This window comes from Bacillus rossius, chromosome 12 (genome assembly GCF_032445375.1).
Source record: "Bacillus rossius redtenbacheri isolate Brsri chromosome 12, Brsri_v3, whole genome shotgun sequence".
Lineage (NCBI taxonomy): Eukaryota > Metazoa > Arthropoda > Insecta > Phasmatodea > Bacillidae > Bacillus > Bacillus rossius.
In genome coordinates, this window is record NC_086339.1 from 616,227 (window position 1) to 644,076 (window position 27,850).

Consider the following 27,850-nt stretch of genomic DNA (forward strand, 5'->3'; position numbering starts at 1 on the left):
GAGCATTTCCAATAAATCAATTAGTTCAATTCATTGACAGTACAGAAAAACAGAAATTTACATGCTCAATTTATTTTAAAGCTAATTAAGTGCACATAAAAAGATGCAGGTTTCTAGTAACCTCATTGTAACAAGATTTCATTGTAGTTTTTATTCATAGTTTCAGAGTAGAATTTATGACAGGGAAATTTTCACAAATTCCAATCTGAATAATCATCACTGCACCCAGTGTTTACTCAGCAAGTGCGAGCGAGCCGGTGAGTACAGCTGGGCAAGAGAGACGGTCTGTAAATGCATTGTTTTTCCTGAAGCACAGGCCCAAAGAAATGAAAGATGGGGGCCTTCGGAGGTCTTTCACTGGGAAATTTGAAAAGTAATAAACGTATGCCAACATGTAACGTAAATTGAAATAATGATTTTCCTAATTTATTCTAAGAAATGTTGATTTTTTTTTCTGATAAAATATACTTTGGTAGCTAACAATTAAATTGGGGAGAAATTGTGTTCTTATAAGAGGCAGTAAAATCTTTGAAAGTTTTGTTTAATACAATATGATGAAAACTCAATTGAAATCAAAAGGCATTGACCAGCAATTTAAAATTACATGATGCTAATAACAATGTTGACTCTTCACTTTCTAATTAAGGTCCATATTTTGCACAGGAAACCAGAAAACAATGAACATAAAAATGAAAAGGGCCAGTGCGGGGTTCCGGGCAATAATGTTTGCTGGAGAACTCACATACCAAAAAGATGATAAAAACTTACAAAGTGAAAATTTAATGTACAATTAAGTCCTTGATTAACGGACAAGTTACGTTTCTGTCAAACATTCGTCAATTAAATCTTGTTTCCCCAAAATGAACAATGTTAATGCCCTGGGTTATGTTCCTAGACCTACAAATGCTTCATTTTGCATCTTTGCTCGAAAATGGTGCATTAAAGGAAATAATAAACAAGATAAAGTTGGCAACTATATTATGTATAAACCCTGTTTTGTTGCATGATTGGTAATCTATTTTTGCAAAAATTTACTATATTCCGGTGATGATGTCAGGAGCGGGGTAAGAGAAAGAACAACATGAAGTGAGAGAGTGCATGTGACAAGTGATTGTTTCCCTCTAAGGAGGGGCAGGTTGGCAAAACTTTCTTCTTCCTGTAACTACAGGCAGATTTACTAATTCTTGTTTTATCCATATGGCGAGTTTGTACTATGTACATTACTATATGAAATTACTACCACACTACGGAAGAATCCAGCACAAACAATTGTGCGACTTTTGTTAAGAGTTCTACAAGTCAGTCCCAAAAATTCATGGCAGGCAAAACATTGACACACAACATTGCAGAAGCATTTTCTACATCACTTCCACTAGCGAGCTACGTGAATGAGTCACTTTGGTAGCACACACCGATGACATATTTTTGTAGTGAATTTAATAATGCCAACATTCTTGCAGATGGTGTCAACAGGGGGTTATGGCAAGTCACGCGCATGTGCAATATCTGAACATCGCTGGCCCAACTCATATCACTTCACCACTTAATTTCACAGCTTGTCGGCAGAACTAGCCTGTTGCGTAGACATTATCGTACATCATCTAATTTAAGCCTAAATCTGACACACAATAAACTACATAGAATTAAACTTATACATAATATTTCACTGAACGCAATGACCTGTAATAATTTATTTAAATGAACACACTGTGCCTGTACAATAAAGAACTAATGACTGGCTACAAGACTGTTTGGAATAGAATGGGTCGTGTGTGTCGCTGTTCGGCACATCACTGAATAACCTGCACAGATACACTTGTTCTTTATGGGCTGGTGAAGGGTGAGTCGGCCGTCGTAAATATTTGTGTCACGTCCTACCTTCCTTTCTTTCACTGTCGCGGGATGCAGACTGATATCCATGATGCAAACATGCAAGAATCATTCACGTGTGACTAGCGAGCAAGCTTGGCTGTGTGTATGTACAAGCCACTCGAGAAGTACCAACCCTGTCTGTTCGTAAGTTGTAACACGGAGATGTCTGCAGTAACGACTTTGGCGTCAATTGACCAAATTAAGAGGCAACAAAGGAGTCTGTTATAACAAATGTCAGTTAAACAAGTGTCAATAAAGGATCTACTGTATGACTTAGATTAAAAGGAAAAAAATAAATGCTATTATCAGGTCTTGCACTAAGTGTTCAATATCTGCTGTCTGGAGATGATGTAATCGAAAATTTTGCATTGTAACCTGTCTTTAAACATTTATCACAATGATGGGATATAGTTTTACTGTGAAGACATCTACCTACCAATTAAAACCTTATCATCTGAATATCAAGAAGTACATATAATAATACTGTGGAGAAGATTAACATAATAAGTATGTTAATGTCCTGTATAATTTTCTGTTCTCTTTATTATTTTCACACCTATTTTCATTATTTTAATCACTATTCTGTATTTATATCTGCAATTCTGACAGCATATCATGACTTCTATTGCTACAACTTGAGTCTTGGCATAAATGACCTGGCATCAATTCATTTCTTCGTTGACATTGGCCTGTCCCAGTCACCCTTGGACAAATTTACAAATAGGTATTTTTCTAATTATACTTTACTTGATAGGAGTAATACCTCGTGTTTGTAATCATGTAACCACCTTAATTAGAAAAACTCAATATTTAGAAGTACATATTAAACAACAAACATAAATTTCTCACCATAAGATTATTCACAAACCAAAGTATCAGAATCAACTGTTTTTTATGAATTTCCCCCCCTTCGTTTTCTGTCTGTTTGTATACAGATTGGCAGTACAGAGACATATTTTGGTGAGCTGATAGAATCCATAGAAGTGAGGTTTGGATATAGTTTAAAATATAATTTGGAAAACGTTTTGCAAAACAATTAGATAAAATTATAAGATTATATATATAGCTATGAGTATTACATTAATTTTTGGAGTCTTGCAACACAAATTTTTATTTTTCTGCAAAATTGTTTTCAGATTTCTTTGCAACGTGAATATACATATGAGAATAAAGAGTACCCTTTCTAGAAAAAGAGGACCCACAGATGGTACACTTGTAAGGTTTTATGCCTAGATGAATCAGCATGTGTTGTTTAAGGCTGCTGGTGTAGCCAAACCTGGCTTTACAAATTCTACAATGGTATGGTTTTTCATTAGAATGAGATTGCATATGAGAATCCAGATAATTTATTCCAATAAACTTTGCCCCACAAACTGAACATGAGAATGGTTTTTTATCATTATGGACAAGCGTATGTACCTTAAATTCATTTTTATGAGCAAAAGTGGCTTTACAATATCTGCAGTTCCAAGTGTTAATAACACTCTTTGTATACTTCCATTTCATTTTGCCCTTTGGCAATGAGAAATCTTTATCATCACAATGGATCAAGAAGTGTTTTTTAAAGATTTCTTTCCGGGCAAAACTCATCCCACAAACATCACAGCTGAATGGTTTCTCACCAGAGTGGATACGCAAGTGAACTATGATGGTATCTCGCGATGAAAACACTGCACCACAATCTGAACATTCGTACTGCTTGTTTCTGGCGGAATGAAAACGCATGTGGGATTTCAGATGGTTCTCCGTAGCGAACCTGGCTTTGCAAACCGCGCAAGGCACGGGTTTCTCATCAGGATGGGAAGTGGAGTGTGCCCAGAGGTCGGCTCTTTTGAAAAACTGGGCTTTGCAAACGTTGCAATGGAACGGTGCTCCAATAGCATGGGCGATGCGCAAGTGAATTTTAAGCGATACTTTACGGGGAAATGTGGTGTTACAGAGATGACACACATTGGGCCTCTCACACGAATGCATTGCTGTTATGTGTTTCTGAAGTACACTTTTCCTTGAAAAACTAGCTTTACAAGAACTACAATCAAACTGGTTTTTTGAAGTGTGCCTTCGCATGTGTTTTTTTAGGTCCCCACGGAAGGAAAACATTGATTCACACAACTTGCAACGGTGTTGTTTTTTAGTACCGTGGGTCTGCATGTGATCTTTGAGGCCGGCAATTAAAGAAAACCTTTCATGGCAAATTTCACACGAGAAAAAACCTTTTGTAGTGTGGGTACGCATGTGAGACTGAAGACTACGCTGACTGGGGAAAACGGCTTTACACACTGAACAACATAGAGGCCTTTCTTCCGACTCTGTGTCTTTGTCTGTTACCGGCACCCAGCTTTCCAAAAAAAATCCAGATAATCTTCGAGAAGCCACTGAAAAATGAGCATTTCCAATACCAATTAGTTCAAAATGTTACAGTACAGTAATACAACACTTTATATGATCAATAAAGTACATAAGAAAATTAGTCATCTCATTGCATATTTTATAAACTGGACTTCTTTATTTTGACCAGATTGTTTCTGCATCTCGTTGATGAGGTAACTAGAGATGAATCACTACAAAAGTCAAGGAAATTGGGGAAAATATCATGGAATGCACTATTTAAGGAACCTTTTCTTACCAAATGTCCCAAAACTAACCCTCTAAAAACTAAAACAAAGAAGTTTGAACACTAGGGCTGGCGACATGCCTACAATTTAATGGAATGCCTTGTTATTAATAGTGATTGACTGCTACAAACAGTTCCTCCTGTGAATAGTGTTTAGCAAATAACTTTTTTCATTAGAATTACTTCAACTGAGAGAATACTGTCCACAGACATTAATTTATGGTCTTAGAAAAATCAACAATTAGTTAATATTAAAAAAAAAAATTATTATATGAGGGTTGGAACTTTAATAGTGACAACTATACATTAACAAATGTTACAAAAGCGATAAATGTTACAAAGTTTTACTGTCCTTCAATACCAGCATTGTGTAACCCGTTCCTAGCAATGTGGAAGTCGTATAATACCTTTAGCAGCATTTGTTGTGTTGACAAATCGAATGGAGCGGTCTACTGCCGGAAGAATCTGTGGAACATTTCTGAAGCGCATGCCACCAAGTGGTTCGTACATTTTAGTAATAAAGTCAAAGTCACGAGGTGGAGTGCGGTGGATGGTACAGCACTCCCCAGCTCCAGCGATCGAACAAAGCAGCCACAGCCTGTGTGCGTGCGGCCGAGCGTCGTCCTGCAAGGCAATGCAGATTCCCCGCAAACATCTTGAAGACCTTACTGACACTCGTGCTGTACGACCTCTGGCACATTCCATCTTTACTAGTCCTGTTTTGAAAACGCCATGACAACACTAGTGCCGGCTAACACGAGGATCTGATCTTCTGGCCAGTGTGCACGCGCGTGATGAGGGAAGGGAGAGCCCATTTGCTCCGAGGTGAGGTAGGTATGTGACTGATGTGTGGTATAAGCAACATTGGCGTCTCTGCAGCAGTGATTACATGCGACGACATATGAAAGAATGATGAGCTACTACACACACACTAAAACATTTACTTATTACAGAGTGTAATTTAAGTTATGCATGAAGCAAGTTTATTAATTCTTTTTTTTCTTTACAGAATATCATTCTTCTACATGCTATCCAATCAATTACAATTATGTTCACATATATTGAAAAAGTAAAATATTCTGCTATTGCTTAGCTAGCAAAATGTGATTTTTTTCTCTAGAATATATCTACTGTAAATCAAATTTTTACCAACAAGTTTCCTGCTTCTTGTAGTTATAAAAATCCAGTCACTCTATGGATGGGGCACAGTTTTAAAGTGAAGACTTCAAACCATTAAAATGTAATCATTTGATTAAAATACTCATTTTCCTGTGATACACATAAACATGGGGCTTATCACGCACCACATTTTAGTTTCATGTGTGATTACGCAAGTATTTTTTAAGTTCTCACACAAGGAAAATGTTGCTTTACACAACTCGCAATGTTATTTTTTTTTGTAATGTAGGTCATGTGCACTTGAAAAACCTTTCATGACAAATTTCAGATGAGAAAAAATGTTTGGCAGCGTGGTAACACCTGTGAGACCTCAGACTATGTTGTCTGACAAAAGTGTCTTTACACACTGAACAAACAAGGGGCCTTTCTTCCAAGTCTACTGTCTGAAACGGGCACACAGCTTTCCAAAACATATCCAGATAATCTTCTAGAAGACACTGAAAAATGAGCATGTAAAATAAATCTATTAATAAAAACTAAGCATGTGGGAATAATTAAATTTTCAAGTATCAAAACAAATACGTATTTTATTATTTGTATTCAATTTGTTTTCAAATACTAACACTTCAGAAAATAAATAAATATATTTAGTTGTTTACGAAAACGGCTGTACGGAATCTCGAAAGTCTGGAATAATTTCGGGATCACAAAATATTTTCTCGTCCGATGCGGACAAAATTTCCTCAGGATTTTCATAATGTTTTAGGGTTATTTATGTGGAGTTTTTTTTTGTTACATCTGGCCACGTAAATTTTGAGATGACTAATATAGTAAAGCCGGATTTAACATAGTTATTCGGAACCATAGTAGCCAGATTTAAATCCCAGAAAATCCCTGTAAAAAGGAAGAAACACAGACAAAAGTGATTAAAAAAAAACGAAGTACTCAAATATAGTGATCGCGAAGGACGGGCCCAGAATTACCTTTATGTCATTGTTTATCAGCAAGTTTTCTTTACAATTGAGTACAAAAAAAAATTGGTTGTCACACTAAACTCTCAGGGAATAGTAAACTTTTAGAACTCAGTTGACAGAAAACTGTACATTTTATACTTTGGTTCGTATTTAATGTTTTTTAATGCTTTGTTCTTAAGTCAATTGTTTGATGATTTCGTTAAAACAAGACATAAATACATGTATATTAACGAAACAAACATGTCAAGATTTTAAGACACATACATACAGTAACACATGCGCAAGCCGGCATTAAATACAGACTACTTGAAAAAAACAATAATTCCTGCGTTTCCATACATGAGACATGTCGGGCTGAATAGGCGAGGAAACACGTCATTACAATTGGCCTTCTTTCAGACGACCCAACTGTTACAATCAACACACACGTCCTAGGGTGGCTATCCGAGTGTGAAACCTCACTAACACCAACCCTGTTAATACAAAAGTATGGTTATTACGTAATAATACTAAGTTATTTTTGTTCAAAGTATAAAGATTTACATGCAGTAAATAATGGTTAATGCAAATACTACAGAATATTGTACAGAAACAATGAAAAGTTACAATAAAAAAATTACAAAACTTATGCCATTGCTTTGATTCATTGTAAGGTTGGGAGAAAAAAAATTAGAAATGTTATTCTTCCAAAATGATGGTAATATGTATTTTTTTTTGTTAGGTAGTTCCTAACATTTGCTTTATTTTTCTGTGTGATATAGAAAAAAAAAAGGGTTTGTCTGTAAAGTCGGTTTACGGACAATAATTTTACTTGATAACATTATCAAATTTTTTAAATTGCTGCTTTTAAAAAGCCCGCCTTAACCTGTCTGTACGGAGAGATTGTACCATGTAAGGAATCATAAAGTATCTAGAATTGTAGGTCATAAGAACTGTCGATAATTTGGATGGAAAATAAATTAACATGAATTTATTCTTGCCACAGTTACCATATTTTCCGGCCACTAATAAGACAAAGTTTATGCAACCTAGCACTTAAACACAAGAGACATGGTAAATTACATATATTTATCCATAACAGTGTACTAACCAAAGTAAGATTTCTGTACTTAATGGGGAAAAATTTGTAACCCCATTTCAATATGTAATTTCATTTCATAAATATAACATTACCATTACTTTTCTCTCTACTTGTAAAAATATTATCTTTCACTTAACAGATGATAATTTATCAATTGCAGACTTGACATATAATCTTATGGTGTATTTAATGAAGGGGTAGGGTAACAAATACTACAATCAACCAATACTCACAAGCTTCTCAAATTTAAATTTTCAGAAAATGTACGTATATTTAGACGTAAGTGTTATACTTTAGGTTAAACCTTTGCTTGAATTTCCATTATTTCATTCAGAAAGAAAGTAAAACTAGGAATTAGAATAGGAATCGAGGGAAATTGTGGAATCGGAATCAACATGTGGAGTAGACCCATCCCTAGTGGTTATACACAAATTTTGATGAAATTTTGTAAAAGTTTGCTAAACACAAACCTCATTATTGCAAAGAGACAAAATTAAGGTCCCTTAAGTTTTCTACCATCAAGGTTTGACTAACAGTTCGGGTGTGTGACATGCATTTCATGCCCTTTAAAGCAGAGATGGAAACTTGGACAGCTTCAACTGTGCTACCTTGTTTTTTTTTTTCAGTGACATAAAAAAATTAACCTGCTACTTCTAAATAATACGGGGAAAACATTTAGCAAATATCAACTTCGTCAAGTCGAGGCCAAATGAGCACCAAACCTGCCAACAACATTAACCTTAACACTGCCTCGCAAAAATACACCTGTAGCTATGCTTTATTCCTAGATGATTTCTCATCTCCCTAAAATATATTTGAAATGCTTCGAGGCTTCATACAGCATACAAATATACTTTTTTGATACCAGCCATGTCCACACTTGGACCCTTTATAAATAACCAAGGACAAGATATAACTGCTCTTTTCAAACTTACCTTTCACACGAGTGCTTTTTCTCACTTGCGGTAACATAGAACCATTCTGTCTTCCCGCAACACTTGAGGGCAACTGGAAAACAGTTTTTCTCAATCTCAGAATGAATTACTTTAAAAAAATAATTTATTTTATGACTTAAGAATCACATACACACACACACACACACAAAAGGAATCTGCAGGTAAAAGAATAAATATTGGAACACAACTGACTCTCAATTATAAACCTAAACAGTCTATCATATCCACATATTTGTTTTTATTTTTAGGCCCAGATATGTTTACGTATGGTAGCTCTTACCTTTTTGATACAAATGAAAATGTGTAGGAATGCTGAACAGTAACCACAATACTCTTGATTGAAAATAGAGGGGAAAAAAAAAAAAAAAAAAACCCTGTACAGATCATAACTCTAAACAACAATCCACATCAACACTCAGATTTCACTTTCGACTGAACAGCTGCAAACTATACCTAACGTACAAATTCACACCTAATATTATACTGTATAATAATTTGAATGCATAATAATTAAATGCTGTTAATAAGACTTACTAGTTCCAGCAAAGAAGAGTTACGTCATTTCTGATTTTTATCTACATGCCTACTTTCACCTACACGTTTTTAAATGTATACAAACCTAAATTTGGGGATTTATAAAAAGAGGGTTAACATTTAATTAAATGGCCTGTAGTAAAGTAGACTTGTGGCTCCCACTAACTCTTAAAACAAAGACTATATCCACTTCAGACAATACGTCGCTGCAAGCTCAAACATTCCGCACACAAGAAGATAGCTATAGTCCTGAATACTTTACCTCTTTTGCTATTTCCTCCTCAGTTGAGGAAGAAACCACTTCTTGAGGAGATCTTTTAAAGCCATTACATGCTTTTACATTATCTGGAAGAAAAAAAAAAAACACATATCAGAGGTACTGACAATTCTATGAACTTCTTACCTATTCTAAGATGTATCTGATGCCCTGTAAAATAACAATCAACAAGTTATACAGCAAAACCCCTTATTTGCACTTTTCATGGGGACAAAATAAAAAAGTGTAAAAAGCAGGAAAGTGTAAATAAAGGGAAAAGTATAAAAAGGAGTACAGTTTACCTTATTTAGAATTTTTTTCCTTTTGTTTAATAGCACATACTATAATGCAGGTACAAACACACTAACAACAAATTTTACTTATATTTTTCTGATTACTTCCTAACAAAAAAAATCTGAAATTTTCTTCTGCTTGCTTTTTTGGCTGTTCAAGGAGATTTATGCCTCTCTAAATTATAAATACAGTTGCAACCGGCAGGGTTTATAACAAATACGGGCTACATACACATTGCTCAGAGTAAATTTAAAAAAAAAAAAAAAAAAAAAAAAGGCCGCAAATTGATGAAAATTTACCATCAATAGCGCCCCGTACGCGGAGAAAGGTCATTGTACTCGGTCAGCTGCTGTAACGACACGGCGGCGCATGCGCACTCAACGCTCCGCCCAGACTCATGCCCTGCCATCAGCAGCCAGCCAATAGATGCGAGCTTAGCGGAAAAAAATATAAGCTCCACCTCCCGTGTACCAATTTTATCCAGTTCTAATACCAGTTTATTGGTATACGCACCAGTTTTCTCGCTGCCGTGATATGTTCAAGTTTACGTTTATCGTGATGTCTTGATACCAATAATTAATTATTTACGATAATAATTAATTATTTACGATCCCCAGAAATAAATGGTTAGTTTAAAAAATATGCGTCAACTGTACAATACTTCCGAAATTATAAAAGACGTATAAAACAGTTACCAAGACTCCGCTCATTTTATCTTGTGATGTTTATGTCTCGTACCAGTATTTCGGCTAAGTTGTGACATAAATACAGTATCAGAACTTACAGTTACAAGCAGCCATGTTTGTACATTCGTGAGTTTACGTTTTTCCCTCGTGCATTTTAGATTGTCTCCTGCTATAATTACTCGTACTTTTACACGCCTAGGCTTAAATTATTACATGTTTAGAAATAAAAGCAACTTTTCATGTTATAAAATATGCATATTTTGCGATTTAAAATGTTCATTGCCGACTATAAACGTTACGTTTTTCACGATGTTTTTAGGCCTACTAGCTCTACACGTGACATAAATAGTGGGATGGATTCGATTTTAGAGACGTAATTCGCGGGAAAGTATTGTATTGGACTATATGGGAACTAAACGGGACCTGAAGAATATAGTGCAAATAACGGGAAAACGTAAATAACGGTGACGTAAATAAGGGGTTTCGCTGTACTGCTAAGAATAGAAAGTATGCTTTGCAATTACACTGAAGATTATATACAATCAAACATTAATAATAATAATAATAATAATAATAATAAAACATTTTGAATGAATAAATAACCACACAATTGACAAACCAAATGTATTGGCCAAATGAAACTGCCTGCATGAAGGAACTAACCAGACACACGTTTACTTGTTCACTTTGTGCAGTTGCAGGCCACATCCCTCCCACATTTACATACTCATTCTTGAGAGGGAATGTTCTCCAGCAATGCAGTATATCAGCTGATCAGGTGGGTTCAAGGTTAGTTCTGTATCTGTATTTTATTGTCTTGGTATTTTTATAACAGTTTCTACGGTTTACCTTTTTTCATTTATAAAAGCCCTCCTTTAACTCAGTTTGGTGATACATGTGGTCCAGCGTGGACTACTGCTGGGCCCGCGTGGGAGGCCTCGTGGCGGAAGAGAGGTCCACCCGCGACGGCCTTCGTGACACGACACGCAGGTCGTAGAGGCGAGGACCGACAAGACAGTGAGTTACCGTCACGTAAGTCTACGGGTGGACGTAACGTAAATAGCAGAAGGTTAACATTCCCACTTGGACAGACTTTGTACGTATTTCTGTGATTCCAGATCTAGCGTATTTAAGTTTATAATGATTTCTTTGTCCAATAAGGGTGAAATATACGATGCAAATGCTGACCTCACACCCATCACAAAAAGAGATGATCAGTAGACAGAAATACAAGCAGTGCTCTCGAAGGAACTGCAGCACCCCACACACCTCGCGCAACAGCCTGGCTCGACGCGATGCACCGGTCTGCCATCTCTGCGTCGTCCTCGCCGCAGCCCTTCTCCCCCGCCCCTCTGCTCTGAGCAGCGCCCTGGAACACCACCACCGCAACCCACCGTCATGTGGTGCTCCGCTAGCAAGGCATCACAAGCTGCACATCAGCAGGCTTACAGAAGATATGATTTATACAACCTGCACATACTAAATGCATAAGATGATGATTTATGTAAAATTAATTTAAAAATAGCAGCATTATTTAAATTTTATTATTACTTTGTACAATACTTCTTTAATTTGATAGAAAATTCAAATGTTATTTATATGTCTTATTTCATAGTAACAGTTACATCTATTATACTATGCCTATAGGCTAAAATCTACTATATAAAAAAGAGATAACTAAAATAATTTTTCCATTATAATGTATACACTTTAATTTTTTTTCCCTAAAAATGTACTACATAGTTTATTTTAAGGAAGTAAACATGTTTGTATTTTTTTTCTTTCAATCTATGAAAATAGCAATGCATGTGCATATATTTTACATTGTATGACTGGAAATGTGTTCTGTATCTCGAACGACTCCATGGTGCTTCCACGAGAAAAAAAATTAAATACATAAAATAAAATACCTCAATACAAAATTTTTTTGCAGTTCAAACTTACGCATTCAAATTAGTTGTGTTTGTGAATAGTTTTATATACTGTGGCTATTTAAGACTATTTTTAAATTTAGTTAAACAACATGTACAATATTTTGTATTCTTATATTCAGGTTATCTTTTTTTTTTGCATGCTGAAATAAAAAGATTTACTACTTAAGTATAAAATACATAAGCCACAGAGGGTGGAGGTACATCTCATTAATTATGAAAGATTTTAATATCTGTTCTTTCAGCATTACTTATTACAACTTATGCCTTCTTACTATTATTAGGGAATTACAAGAATTGAAGGAAACTTCAACTAAAATAGATATACCCTGGAAGATAGTTTTGTTTACTCTTTTCTAAATCGTTACAATAATTTTATTTAAAAAATAAACAAACTAATAATTATTTCTTGGATTAATTTTACATTATTTACTTTTGAACAAAACTTTTAGCACATCTTTTTGTAGATTTAAATAAAAATATATTATTTTAAAAAGAGGGGCCCCTTAACAATAAGTGTTATACTTTTAAAACAAATACATTTTAGACCTGTAAATTCTTACTTTTAATAAAGCTATTTAGATTTATCTGGCTCAGGTGTCCACAACATATAAGTAATAACATTTTCCTGACTTACCATGATCAAAATAAATTTCAATGAATAATTTAAAAAAAAATTGACTAATTTTGCAATTTTCTGAAACAAATAAAGAAAATACAGACTCCACCAAAACCATGACTGGTCTAAAATAAAAAAAAAATAAAAAAAAAAGAGAATATGCCATTTTATAGTTTTTTTTACTAAGCACTAAACAACTTTCCATTTTTTTTTAATCTGGGCAAATGGATAACACTTTACTCCAAATTACTGTTACTCGGGTATTACATGACATTTCAGGATTTCAAGCAAATTCCTACTTCCCTGTCTTGCCAGAATGAGGACAGCCTGTACTTGAAAGAAGAAACAAGAACAAGATACAGACTAATACACTTACTGAATACAAACTGGTCTCCTTGGCCAGATAGTCGAAGTAACCAGACATGCATATGGCTGTGATGACTCCCTTCAGCTTGGCGTAGGTGGTCCCAATGATCTCCGCCTCCCTGCCATCCACCAGCGCCAGCAAGTGCTCAGCGCTCTGCTGGAGCTGATCCTGAGACAACCACCAGCGCCCGTCACGCCGAGTCCCTGTCCAGCTCAACAACAGTACACTGCACAGCTCTGCGCTCTGCTGGAGCTGATCCTGAGACAACCACCAGCGCCCGTCACGCCGAGTCCCTGTCCAGCTCAACAACAGTACACTGCACAGCTCTGCGCTCTGCTGGAGCTGATCCTGAGACAACCACCAGCGCCCGTCACGCCGAGTCCCTGTCCAGCTCAACAACAGTACTCTGCACAGCTCTGCTGGAGCTGATCCTGAGACAACCACCAGCACCTGTCACGCCCAGTCCCTGTCCAGCTCTGCGCTCTGCTGGAGCTGATCCTGAGACAACCACCAGCGCCCGTCACGCCGAGTCCCTGTCCAGCTCAACAACAGTACACTGCACAGCTCTGCGCTCTGCTGGAGCTGATCCTGAGACAACCACCAGCGCCCGTCATGCCGAGTCCCTGTCCAGCTCAACAACAGTACTCTGCACAGCTCTGCTGGAGCTGATCCTGAGACAACCACCAGCGCCCGTCACGCCGAGTCACTGTCCAGCTCAACAACAGTACACTGCACAGCTCTGCTGGAGCTGATCCTGAGACAACCACCAGCACCTGTCACGCCGAGTCCCTGTCCAGCTCAACAACAGTACACTGCACAGCTCTGCGTTCTGCTGGAGCTGATCCTGAGACAACCACCAGCGCCCGTCACGCCGAGTCCCTGTCCAGCTCAACAACAGTACTCTGCACAGCTCTGCTGGAGCTGATCCTGAGACAACCACCAGCACCTGTCACGCCCAGTCCCTGTCCAGCTCTGCGCTCTGCTGGAGCTGATCCTGAGACAACCACCAGCGCCCGTCACGCCGAGTCCCTGTCCAGCTCAACAACAGTACTCTGCACAGCTCTGCTGGAGCTGATCCTGAGACAACCACCAGCTCCTGTCACGCCCAGTCCCTGTCCAGCTCTGCGCTCTGCTGGAGCTGATCCTGAGACAACCACCAGCGCCCGTCACGCCGAGTCCCTGTCCAGCTCAACAACAGTACACTGCACAGCTCTGCGTTCTGCTGGAGCTGATCCTGAGACAACCACCAGCGCCCGTCAAGCTGAGTCCCTGTCCAGCTCAACAACAGTACACTGCACAGCTCTGCTGGAGCTGATCCTGAGACAACCACCAGCGCCCGTCACGCCGAGTCCCTGTCCAGCTCAACAACAGTACACTGCACAGCTCTGCGTTCTGCTGGAGCTGATCCTGAGACAACCACCAGCGCCCGTCACGCCGAGTCACTGTCCAGCTCAACAACAGTACTCTGCACAGCTCTGCGCTCTGCTGGAGCTGATCCTGAGACAACCACCAGCGCCCGTCACGCCGAGTCCCTGTCTAGCTCAACAACAGTACACTGCACAGCTCTGCTGGAGCTGATCCTGAGACAACCACCAGCGCCCGTCACGCCGAGTCCCTGTCCAGCTCAACAACAGTACACTGCACAGCTCTGCTGGAGCTGATCCTGAGACAACCACCAGCGCCCGTCACGCCGAGTCCCTGTCCAGCTCAACAACAGTACACTGCACAGCTCTGCGCTCTGCTGGAGCTGATCCTGAGACAACCACCAGCGCCCGTCACGCCGAGTCACTGTCCAGCTCAACAACAGTACTCTGCACAGCTCTGCGCTCTGCTGGAGCTGATCCTGAGACAACCACCAGCGCCCGTCAAGCTGAGTCCCTGTCCAGCTCAACAACAGTACACTGCACAGCTCTGCGCTCTGCTGGAGCTGATCCTGAGAATACCACCAGCGCCCGTCACGCCGAGTCCCTGTCTAGCTCAACAACAGTACACTGCACAGCTCTGCTGGAGCTGATCCTGAGACAACCACCAGTGCCCGTCATGCCGAGTCCCTGTCCAGCTCAACAACAGTACACTGCACAGCTCTGCTGGAGCTGATCCTGAGACAACCACCAGCGCCCGTCACGCCGAGTCCCTGTCCAGCTCAACAACAGTACACTGCACAGCTCTGCTGGAGCTGATCTTGAGACAACCACCAGCGCCCGTCACGCCGAGTCCCTGTCCAGCTCAACAACAGTACACTGCACAGCTCTGCTGGAGCTGATCTTGAGACAACCACCAGCGCCCATCACGCCGAGTCCCTGTCCAGCTCAACAACAGTACACTGCACAGCTCTGCTGGAGCTGATCCTGAGACAACCACCAGTGCCCGTCACGCCGTGTCCCTGTCCAGCTCAACAACAGTACACTGCACAGCTCTGCTGGAGCTGATCCTGAGACAACCACCAGCGCCCGTCACGCCGAGTCCCTGTCCAGCTCAACAACAGTACACTGCACAGCTCTGCTGGAGCTGATCTTGAGACAACCACCAGCGCCCGTCACGCCGAGTCCCTGTCTAGCTCAACAACAGTACACTGCACAGCTCTGCTGGAGCTGATCTTGAGACAACCACCAGCGCCCGTCACGCCGAGTCCCTGTCCAGCTCAACAACAGTACACTGCACAGCTCTGCTGGAGCTGATTCTGAGACAACCACCAGCGCCCGTCACGCCGAGTCACTGTCCAGCTCAACAACAGTACACTGCACAGCTCTGCTGGAGCTGATCTTGAGACAACCACCAGCGCCCGTCACGCCGAGTCCCTGTCCAGCTCAACAACAGTACTCTGCACAGCTCTGCTGGAGCTGATCCTGAGACAACCACCAGCTCCTGTCACGCCCAGTCCCTGTCCAGCTCTGCGCTCTGCTGGAGCTGATCCTGAGACAACCACCAGCGCCCGTCACGCCGAGTCCCTGTCCAGCTCAACAACAGTACACTGCACAGCTCTGCGTTCTGCTGGAGCTGATCCTGAGACAACCACCAGTGCCCGTCACGCCGAGTCACTGTCCAGCTCAACAACAGTACACTGCACAGCTCTGCTGGAGCTGATCCTGAGACAACCACCAGCGCCCGTCACGCCGAGTCCCTGTCCAGCTCAACAACAGTACACTGCACAGCTCTGCTGGAGCTGATCCTGAGACAACCACCAGCGCCCGTCACGCCGAGTCACTGTCCAGCTCAACAACAGTACTCTGCACATATGTCAGAATGGCTTTTGGATCTGCCATCCTAGTCCCAACTGCACTACACTATCTACAACTTTCATTAACACTGTAGCATTGATGTAAATTAGACATTACAATTTTCTTTTCAAAATAGTCCTATGGAACTAGTATCGAAAAGTTTATTTTATATTTAATTTGAATCTCATGAAAACTAAAATATATTTGTGCAGTTGCTAAGTTTATTAACGTATTTTAATGTAGAATGTTAATTTTAACTTTAAAATATAAACTATTTTTGACAAATTTGATGAATTTATTGCAAATTTTATTGCCCTATACCTTAATTCAACAATTTACGCTTAGTACGAGAATACTCAGAATATTAATATTGGATTTATACTCGGCGCATCAAACATAAGTACTATTAAATTTAACTAGCCCATTAAGTATCTGGCATTTTATGGTATTTTGTCACAGTTTGTCTTTTGCTCATCTGTATCTACTTCACACAAGGACATGCATTTTGTATGTATTTTTAATTCAATGATGCGCAGTACAAAAAAATTTTAGTTTGGAAAATATATGTTTATAAGATTTTATAATTTTTTTTTTAATAATTATGGAAAACTCAACTCAATTCAACACAGCAGCTTACCTGAAATGCTGGAAATTCATCTGCAGTGCCTCGTACAAGGGAAATCTCAACATAAAAATCATCCAAATTGTCGAGTGCTTCTTCTGAAAGTCTCACGGCTCCATTTTGACCGCACAAAAAATCCTTCCGCACTTCTTCTTTTCGCATGTTCTCAAGGACATCCTGCGAAACCAAAACACGATGTATTCGAGAAAAATGTCACAATATTTGAATGCTAATATCTACATGGGAAGCATAACATTCTTTAGTAACAAACACAAAAAACTCTATGAACTAACATTATGCAGACCTGCCAACATTCAAATTTAAAAAATCATGAGGTCCTCGATAAAAATTTTCAGGCCCATAAATACAGGTTAGATATAAAAAACAACAAATGAGAATCTTTAAATTTAAGTGACATATCTGTACATATGTACATGGCCTCTGCTTCAAAATTTATTTCAACAAATTATAGGTTGCAGATTTATTTTACTTGAACATAATTTAGCACTGTCGTGTAGTGATCATGCAGGGCCGCAACTAAAAAACATGTAAAATAACATTCTGCTCATGTAACACTATTATCACTGTTCACAGCAAAATTAATTTTTTTATTGGAAGCAATACACTTCACGTGTTAGTTGTGTTTTTTTGTAGCGGCATGTTTCACAATGTCTCCTCTTCCACTAAGCGAGATTAAAAAATAAGCACGGCACACGCTACAAAATGCAAAATTGCTTCCTTTACGTGACTCAAGTATTGATGGAACTCGTTGCTGTAAGCTTTCGTAAAACTCGTTTTGTAACTTTTACAAACAAAATCTTGGGGCCCCGAAAAATCGTGAGGAAACACTATATATCAGCGTGAGGGCGTGAGATGAACCTTAAAATCGTGAGCCTCACACCAAAATTGTGAGAGTTGGCAGGTCTGATTATGCTAACATAAAAGTAAACACCAGCATTAAAATTAAAAACTGAGGTATATTTCATGTACTTGGAAGTGAATGAAATGTTGAGGCGTATGTAGGTAGAAATGAGGGATGAAGCGAGGACGATGCGTTGATGGAACAAGTGGGTCATTCTTTGAATCAAGAAAGTGTTACCAACTGTTATTAATTTTGAATGAAGCAAAATAATAAAAAAGATCTATGTAATGGCAAACTACATTACACTGGTTACAGCTTAAAAATACTTTAAAATCTTGATTTTTGCAAATACTAATGTGGGAAGACCGAAATTAACTGTCCGATGAAAATTCAATAAAGATGATAATTTAAGAGAAATAACATGTATTATTTTTTATTGCAACTATTCGCACAGATTTACTAAGTAATTATATTTGTACATGAAACTATGTTGAACCATATTAATATGCATATGATGTACGCAATAAATAATAGTAAAATACTGTAATTTTTTGTAGTAGCTTGGCATCTGTTCTGGGTTGCAGCCGTGTCCTTGGCAAATAATTCACCGACGTTTCGGTCGACACTGCAGTCACCATCACCAGGCAGTAGGTAACTGCTCCCCGATGATGGTGACTGCAGTGTCGACCGAAACGTCGGTGGCCGTGAAAGCCTGCTAACATTATTAATCTGCAATTTTTTTTTAAATTTTAGATCAGTTGTTTGCTCGGAGAGTGGTTAACGGCGAGGTAATGGTCAGGTAGGCCACCTGCACCAGCAGGATCTCCTTGATGCGCGTGATGTCCTGCCGAGTGCGCTCCAGCTCCGTCCTGAGGGCTCGCTGCCGGCGCTCGCTCGCCGAGTCCCGCGCGATGTTCGCGAACTGCCTCTGCACATGCAGCAGGTTCTTCAGCGAGCACTGCACCTCCTCCAGCCGGGCCACCAGCGACCGCTGCTCCGAGTCCAGGCTGTGGCCGCTCCTCTGCGCCTTCTTCAGCGACTCCGTACTCTTCTGTGGACCAACAACACACGCCGGACCACGTGAACACAATCCATCATTACACTGACTTACTCCTCCCAGTCGCTTAGTGGACCAACACACACACCAGAGTACGTGAACACAAGCGCCACTCCCAGACGCTCAGACAGTTGTTGCACATTGCCACCTCTTTGCCTGGACAGCACCGCCGGTGCGCGTGGGAGGAAAAATGAACGAAAGAAGAAGAGGCGTGGGAACACGGGCGTTAGACGCGTGGGGAGGGAGAATCTGGCATGTCGGACAGACGTGTCGCTGCAGTATCGCGGGAATCGCCAAAGCCATCACGTCTCGAGGAGCTCGCAGCTGCCGGAGGAGTGGAGTGTTGGCAGCGGAGACGTGAGACGCGAACATGGCGAGGAAACTTTCCAGGTTCGTCATCCCGTTCCGACAACACGAACCTGCTGCACTTTCCGAGACAGTTACTGAGCGGGAGGGTGACACACCTGCGCTAGGCTAGGTACCCCAGGCCACGAGGCTCGAACCCCCTCCACCACCCATCTGAGCAGCCGGGTCTTTTAACCAAGTAAAACGGGATCAGCCCCCAGCGACATCAACACAACATCAAAAAACAAATATTTCTCACCTGAGAAGATAGAGGTTCCACCCCACCGAGAAGTAAAACGAAAAAAATATGTTTGTGCATGCAGTGATTTAGGATGGTCCTGATCTTGGTTAACTGTTCCGCAAAAACAAATTTTTAAAAACTGCCATTATATATTTTATTTTGAGTTTCTTATTGCCAATGGTAATCCTTAAAAAGAGGGGCTTATTAAAATAATGGTAACAAACTATTTTTTTTTCAGTATTTGTTATTATTACTTAATTATTTTCCTCATGGCATTTATTCCTGTATACATTTTTGATGTGTGAACATCTTAGCTCTTGGTATCGGCATTTGGCGGGAGTAGTTTCGAGAACATGGAATGTAAATGCGTAACCACGGTGTTGCACCTGTGCAGAAGTCTCTGAAACCTTGAAAATATGGCGGACCCGCGCAATAAATTTGTATATATAGTTTTTTTTTTTTTTTGTTTTATAAAAATCATGGTCACCCATCAAAGTACCACCAACCATTCTTGATAGCGCTTAACTTTGATAAGAGTTCAAACTATTATACATTTTCACCTACTTTTTTTTTTATAAAAGATGATTGGCACAACAAGTTTGAGTCACCAATGTGCCAATCATCTACCACCCCCTTAATGTTTTTTTTTTTTTATGTAACCCAGCGTCGCTGTGAAATTGTAGTTGTAGTTGTCAATGTATGGGTAAGCGTCAAGGAGACGACAAGGACAACACAAATTACATCCATGTCTTACCCGGGATTCGAACCCAGAGCCCCAGCACAGTATCCCGGTGCGTTGCCGACTACGCTACAGAGGCAGACTCCTACTCGGCCACCATGACATCATGAAATACAATAGTCTTATAAACTTATATATAAAGTAAGAATACCTCAGAAAAAATAAAGTTTAATGACTCCTTTAAAATAAAAAAATTATATAAATTTCTAGTAAATAAAACTAGTAAAATATGATTTAATTGTATAGGTAAACCTTTAACATAATCCTTTAATTTATTCCATGTATCATAATATATGCAAAAAATACAATACATTTTTAAATATATAATTATAATTTAAACAATAGGCATGTCCTTGAACTTAAGCTGAACTGCATTATAACAGTTTCAAAACTACCTGAAGAGCAACACATGCATACACTTTAAAAAAATTGTAGGAAATAAATCAAAATTAGCCCTACCTAATCTGGTTCAGGTTGGGTTCAGTAAAGTTATTACCATCTTGTTAAAATATGTGTTAAATTATTACGGTTATTCCCCAAATTAATGAAAACTTTTCATATATTTATCACGCTCAGCATTATTTTATAGAATTCTACGTACAATTTTGTATCAAATTTTCGTATATTTTATATATAGGTATATATATATTTATGTATGTGTGTGTGTTTATTTGCAACATGACATCAATCTGCTCGTTACTGAGTTTAGATGTCAACAATCACTCGCGAGAACTGAATACTTGCTCACATTTATTTTATTATTTAATAAACTTAATAAACTTTCAGCATATTTACTGATATTCATTATTAATTAAAATTAATCTAAATAATTTTTAACTAAATAATTAATTTATACATGTGCTTGTATTAATATTGCAACATGAATTGACAACTCATATGCAATATTTCCCAGAACTGTTTCAGTTGAATACAGCCTAAGTCACCAAGTGCCTTGGGACGGACTCAGGTCAGAATTTGGGGTCTGCCATGAATTTGGGCGCCTTTTTTGGTAAATATATACAATCGCGGTAGATGCCAAAAATAATGCTAAAAATCCGAAAATACTTTTATTCTATGCACTTTCACTTCCTCTTTTCAAATCAACCGGCGGAGATAAGAAATTCCAAATACTTTAGGAGATATCGAATTTTTTAATTTCATGATATGTAGAGTCGCGGTAGATGCCAAAAAAAATGTAAAAAATCCTAAAATACCTTTATCATATGCTCTTCAACTTCCTCTTTTCATTAAAAGCGGCGGAGATAAGAAATTCCAAATACTTTAGGAGATATCGAATTTTTTAATTTTGCAATACAAGACCTGTGGAACCATTCGAGCGGCGCCATTTTTGTTATTTTGCCGTGTTCGTGAATACGTGAATCGTGAATGCGTAATTAATAAAATGGTTGATTAGGTCAGGTCAGTTACATTATTAATACTTTCAAACTAAGCCGACATTAAAAATTATTTTGTGAATTAATTTTAATGGCTGTTTAGTTTTAAAATATTTATAATGTAACTGACCTGACCAAACAAACCCGGACAGAGGGTGAACAGTAAACTAAAATGGTCGATTAGGTCAGGTCAGTTACATTATAAATACTTTAAAACTAAGGTGATATTAAAAATAATGTGAATTAATTTTAATTATTCTTTAGTTTTAAATTATTTATAATGTAACTGACCTTACCTAACAAACCCGTAACAAAGGATGTACAGTAACAACTCACGTAATTTTTTTTGTTACTTATTACTTGCGCAACAATATCAAAATAACAAATAAGACTTTAAAATTAGAAACGTTAAAAACTCACGTAAGTTGGAGGCGGTAATTAAACACCGTTTTAAACAATAATTGAACTAAATAATCACGTATTAGTTCATTTGAATTCTGGCCTATCACGAACAATCACGTGACATCATTATCCAATAAAAAAATAGATACTCGTTCTCGTACGTAAACAAGAAACAATGGTGCACGCACGCCACAGGAATGCGCTGGTTTTGTGCTGAAATTTAAAAATTCGATATCTCCTAAAGTATTTGGAATTTCTTATCTCCGCCGCTTTTAATGAAAAGAGGAAGTTGAAGAGCATATGATAAAGGTATTTTCAGATGTTTAGCATTTTTTTTGGCATATACCGCGACTCTACATATGATGAAATTAAAAAATTCGATATCTCCTAAAGTATTTGGAATTTCTTACCTCCGCCAGTTGTTTTCAAAAGAGGAAGTGAAAGGGCACAGAATAAAAGTATTTTCAGATTTTTAGCATTTTTTTTGGCATCTACCGCGATTGTAAATATTTACCCCTTTTTTTAATAATGAGGAAGAATAATCAGAAATGGGGTGAATTGGGAGGGGGGGGGGGGGTTGTCTCTTACCACCGGGCGGAAGTTAAATCGCAAGTTAAATCATTCGGCAGAACTCGCTTCAAGTAGACTGGTACTGTTTTTTTTTTTTTACCCATAAACTCGACAAATACCAAAAAAAGAGATACATATATATCACTTACCTTCAATTGCTGTAAGCTTTTAATTTTGCCTTCCAAGGCAGCTACAGCATGAGGAAATGGCTCGGTTATCTCCGTTTCTTTATTTATTTCCATATCAATAGTTAAACGCACACAACGATGACGCCAGTCTTGCGAGTGTAAAACATTAATTAAACATCAGGTTCGACATATACCGATACTACTAAATACAAACACTCGTAAAAAATATCAATCTACATGGCAGACTTAGGACATCACCCCACTACCTGCCGCCAGATTATTTAGTCAACAGTCAAGAACGTGTGAAGAACACTATTCAGATTACACAATTATTTCGTAAAAATTATTTTTTCAATAAAACATCTACCATAAGTAGTTCGATTCTACAGTAGATTCAAAGTAAGTCAGTGATCAGTACAAATGAACTAAACAAGAAAATCATCAAAAAATACAGCGTCAAGCATTACGCCATAGAATCAAGCATTGTGGATGTGGAGAGCATAGAACAGATAAGGGAAGTTTCCAATACAAACTTTTCCTAACAGAACAACTGGTTTGGGGAATTGGACACGGTTGCATGATAAAGGGGTATGTCCTAAAGCTAATTATTGGTTAGACACCCAAAATATTGTCTGAAGTGTAGTGTTTTCAGTGTAAAAAAAAATTTAAAGGATTTTTTTTTTTAAATTAAAATTATTATTTTTAGAGACGAGGATTTTAATTCATACATAACAACCATCATTAGACTTTATCAAGCACCACACGCAATATTTCGGGCGAACAAGATGACGATGGAGAAGTTAAAAGAAGGCTTCAAATACAACACTCTTGACAATTCCTAACTACAAGGCCAGGATACTGATGTAACAAAGGTAGCTAACAATTCAAAAATGTTTCAAACAAGATAACATCCCACCACCTTCTGCCATGCTAATGATGATTCTGTTATTGGTGAGGGCGTCAAATAACATTATTTATGGGCCTGTGAGTTAGTACACAGGTAGAGTAAGAATACTTATTCTCTGCATGACTTCACCACGTAGCCCAACAGAATTACCCCCGGCTGTTATAGCCACCATGGACGCTATGCTATTCGAAATTTCACCCCAAAATTAGTTATGCATTTATTCTGGTAAGGCTGAACTTGTCATGTGCATATGACTATTCGGCATTGTTAAACGATGAATTAGTTGAAAGGCCTCTGCCCTAATTTTATGACTAAATGCAGAGGCTTCATAGAAGGTCTGCATTCAATTGAAAGTTGGTGAGCTAGAGATTTACGTAGAACATTTATCATGGTATGCAGCCTGACGAAACATTCATTACACTAAGGCCAATATTCTAAGACACAAAAATAAAAGTTTAGGTGTTGATTATGCTACACCTGTGACGTCGTCCGACCGAAGGCCACCCTAAAGCCCGACCTGCAACCGCCAGTATTCAACCCCGCTAACGGAACGCGCCCCTAGCCATGGCCCACCCGAGTCAGGCGAGCCACCAGCAACCAAGGTAGAACCCGGCCCCACCCAAATAAACAGACCGTAATTTCAACCAACCACGTTAGAAAAACAAACACAGATTATTAAACAGTATTATGTATTAATTTAAAGTTGGTTGGCAAAAGTGCGACGTAGGAGTGCCCGGGCACTCACCTGTGTAATACGTCGATACGTGTGTGAGTGTTCCACTGGCGGCCTTCTGCTTGAATTAGTCAATGAAACCATATGACATAATTATTCATCCCTCGTGTTACGTTATTACCCCCACCAGAGCAATCCGGCAAGAGACGAACAGTCGCTGGTGTGACGTAAAATTTAAATGAAATAATTTCTAAACATAATAACTTCAATTTGTAGAAGGGACGAATGATCTTGATTCAGCTTTAATAATTAATGTAAGAATTTAACGCCCTTAAATTCTCTTATTAAGACATCACATCAGAAACTAACGTAATGAGGTCAACCCTGGCGCGAGGGCCACCGAGCCTCGGCCGGACGCCATGACATAACGCCAGTACAGCGCGACTCGTGGACCGGGGCGGACGCACGTCCCACGGAGACACATCATCCTTTGTCCACACCGAGTTCACTTCTGGTAAATATAGTCACTTCTTAAAACCTCTTTTTTACTAATCTCTCCGTACGTACCCGGTCCAATTTTCGGTCAAGGACCTAATCCGGCCGCATAAATTTAAAACCCCCCCTGCACCACACTTGGTCCGCGGGGTAGGTTCAGCATCTGGCACGGGCCGTCTCCCGAGGAACAGAACTTTCGTTAAAATCAGTCGCTCCGGCACTGACACCACCCGTAAGGGAATTTTGAACGAATTTAGCTGCGGTCCGCGCTCCACTACCGTGGACGCGAGCACCGCCTCGATACGTAGACTTACGGGATTGGCCGCCTCCAATCACCCTCATCCCTCGTGTGAGTAACCAGGCTCAGAAACGCCTAGTGCCACGCTAATACGTAACATTCATAAACTTCTGCAACGCACCTCCACGTAACATTCATAAACTTGTGCAACGCATCTCCGCGTAACCTTCATAAACCTGTGTAACACACCCTCGTGTAACTTTTATTTTGTAAACTTGTGCCACGTTTTTATTGAGTAACTTTCAAACTCATTGTTGTGAAATTGTGTAGTTTTTGTATTTTGTGACGTCACCTGTTGTACGACGTGGCGTGTAACCAACGGCGTTACACCCGAACCACAGTCGCCTGAATAAATGACGCACGTCATTTATTGCCTCATTTCAGCGTATGATTATTTAACCCTACGATTCCCAACCACCGCCGAGTAGGGAATTCCTTAAACCCACGCAACATCGCCGACGGTCCTAGTGGGTCACGCAGGGCAATCCACCCTACGACCCACCTACCGACTAGAACCAGAGCTAGTCTGGCGCCCATCCGGACACATTACATTCACAGCAGCCACTCCCGCTAGGAACCGCACCGGGACTCGAGCCCGAGACCCCGGACGACGGCACCTGTATCCTAACTATATTCCTAGTGCACGAAAGAACAGGGCCAGTCACTTATTTTTAGAAAACATAATTTGTTGTCTTATCTGTTGCCATTCTATTGCCAAAATTCTGCGCATGTGCTAAGCTCTCTTTTTCGTTGATTTCATCCAGATAACTGAACCACATTTGGTGCCATTCACTCGTACATTTTCATTTTTGTTATTATCGGGGGATGTACAAGCATGTTGATGAGTCAAATGAAATTTTGTTATAGCGAAACGAAAATTAAACCATTTATTTTATGCGATAGTTCTGCTATCTGTAGGATTTTGAGCGTAATAAAATGTGTAATGGTTTAGACTCGTTCTAGAATACGGCCTGAAAATTAGGTTATGATTGTACCCAACAAGGTAGTGCTTATTCGCTATCTTACCCAAATGTCTTGCAATTTTGAACTAAACTTAAAATAGCATCTATCTCCCAATGGTTACACTAACAAACAAAACCTAGATGCGAACTCATGGACACACAAACACGTTGCATGTAGATAATTATATGGAACAAATGGCGGGGCCCGAAAGTCCTTGGGATGTCTTAAATAAAATGAGTACATTACAAATATAGTCTTAACACGGTAGCCCTGTGCGAGCTGTGCATAGGTAAACGTCTTAATGACTAAGGTCATTATGTTTGGGCTGGGACATACCTGCAGATAGACTAAAATAACAAAATTTACATATTAAATAAAATGTTCTCAAGTGAGCACACATTATGAAGTGAAACAGAAGAAACCAAGCCAAGACAGAGCTATGCTCTCCGGAACATAGTAAAATAATAAAATAAAAAAAGCTGAGTAGAGCCAATGAACAAGGATTTGATTTCATCCGACCGAAGGCCACCCTAAAGCCCGACCTGCAACCGCCAGTATCCGACCCCGCTAACGGAACGCACCCCTAGCCATGGCCCACCCGAGTCAGGCGAGCACTGGAACGAAAGGTAGAATTAAAGACCATGCCCCAATCCAACAGACACCGTGATTCCTGTACATTATAAATTAAACTTAAATTAATGATAACATCACTTTTAATTAAAAACCCCGTCCAAGGGAAGTGCGACGTAGGCGTACCTGGGTCACTCACGTGTGGATTTTTATTAATACATTTGTGAGTGCTCCCCTTGCGGCCTTCAGTCTAAATTAAATAAAGTAGTGTGTGACTTAATTATAACCTCCCCAATTTTTGTGTATCATCGCCACTGGAGCAGTCATCAAGTGACGTACAGTCTCCAGTGTGACTCACATTATACAAATTTAATTAATGTAAACTTGTTGAACCCAATTCCTAGCAAGAGACGAACAGTCGCTGCTGTGACGTATAATTTAAAGGACATAATTCGTAAACATACTAACTTCAATTTGTAGAAGGGACGAGTGATGTTGATTTAGCCTTAATAATTAATGTAGGAATTTAACGCCCTTAAAATCTCTTATTAACATGTCGCATTAGAAACTAACGTAATGAGCAACCCTGGCGCGAGGGACACCGAGCCTCGGCCGGGCGCCATGACATCATGCCAGTACAGTGCGACTCGTGGACCGGGGCGGACGCACGTCCCACGGAGAGATATCATCCATTGTCTGCATTGTACTCACTTCTGGTAATTATAGTCACTTCCTCGAAACCTCTTTTTACTAATCTCTCCGTGCGTACCCGGTCCAATTTTCGGTCCAGGACTTAATCCGGCCGCATAACTTTTAAAACCCCCTGCACCACACTTGGTCTGCGGGGTAGTTTCAGCATACGGCACGGGCCGCCTCCCGAAGGACAGAACTTTAACTAAAACCAGTCGCTCCGGTGCTGACACCACCCCAGCTACCAGCTACTTGCCCCACTACTAGTTTCACTCATACGTACAAAATCTTTTCGTAAGGCTTGCACATATATCCCCATGGCACTGACCTTATCATTGTTTCATTGTTACACTCAATATCTGAGCTAACTGTG

General features: G+C 39.4%; 1 protein-coding gene across 3 annotated transcripts; it reads right to left on the minus strand.

Moving 5' to 3' along the window:
- Positions 1-6: 6 nt before the first annotated feature.
- Positions 7-23,359, minus strand: LOC134537309 (zinc finger protein 431-like). Of its 3 annotated transcripts, none has more exons than XM_063377607.1 (8): positions 22,903-23,349; positions 18,814-19,056; positions 17,159-17,320; positions 13,313-13,471; positions 11,656-11,755; positions 9,413-9,495; positions 8,596-8,668; positions 7-4,247 (listed from the first exon to the last, which is right to left on the minus strand). In XM_063377607.1, exons 1-8 carry the CDS (start codon positions 22,993-22,995, stop codon positions 2,983-2,985), a joined length of 2,178 nt encoding a protein of 725 aa, XP_063233677.1. In that variant the 5' UTR covers positions 22,996-23,349; the 3' UTR covers positions 7-2,982. The 3 variants fall into 3 exon arrangements, with proteins under 3 accessions (XP_063233677.1, XP_063233679.1, XP_063233678.1); XM_063377609.1 differs by lacking the exon at positions 7-4,247 and adding an exon at positions 4,255-5,110 and having other exon boundaries at positions 22,903-23,359; XM_063377608.1 differs by lacking the exon at positions 7-4,247 and adding an exon at positions 5,117-6,102 and having other exon boundaries at positions 22,903-23,359.
- Between the last annotated feature and the right edge of the window lie 4,491 nt (positions 23,360-27,850).

Coding starts and splice junctions, on each gene's coding strand:
- LOC134537309 (XM_063377607.1), bottom strand. CDS start 22,995: ATGGAAATAAATAAAGAAACGGAGATAACCGAGCCATTTCCTCATGCT. Junction 11,756..13,312: donor AGGAGACCAGTTTGTATTCA/GTAAGTGTATTA, acceptor GTGGTGTTCCAG/GGCGCTGCTCAGAGCAGAGG. Junction 4,248..8,595: donor AAAAAGCACTCGTGTGAAAG/GTAAGTTTGAAA, acceptor CTCATTTTTCAG/TGGCTTCTCGAAGATTATCT.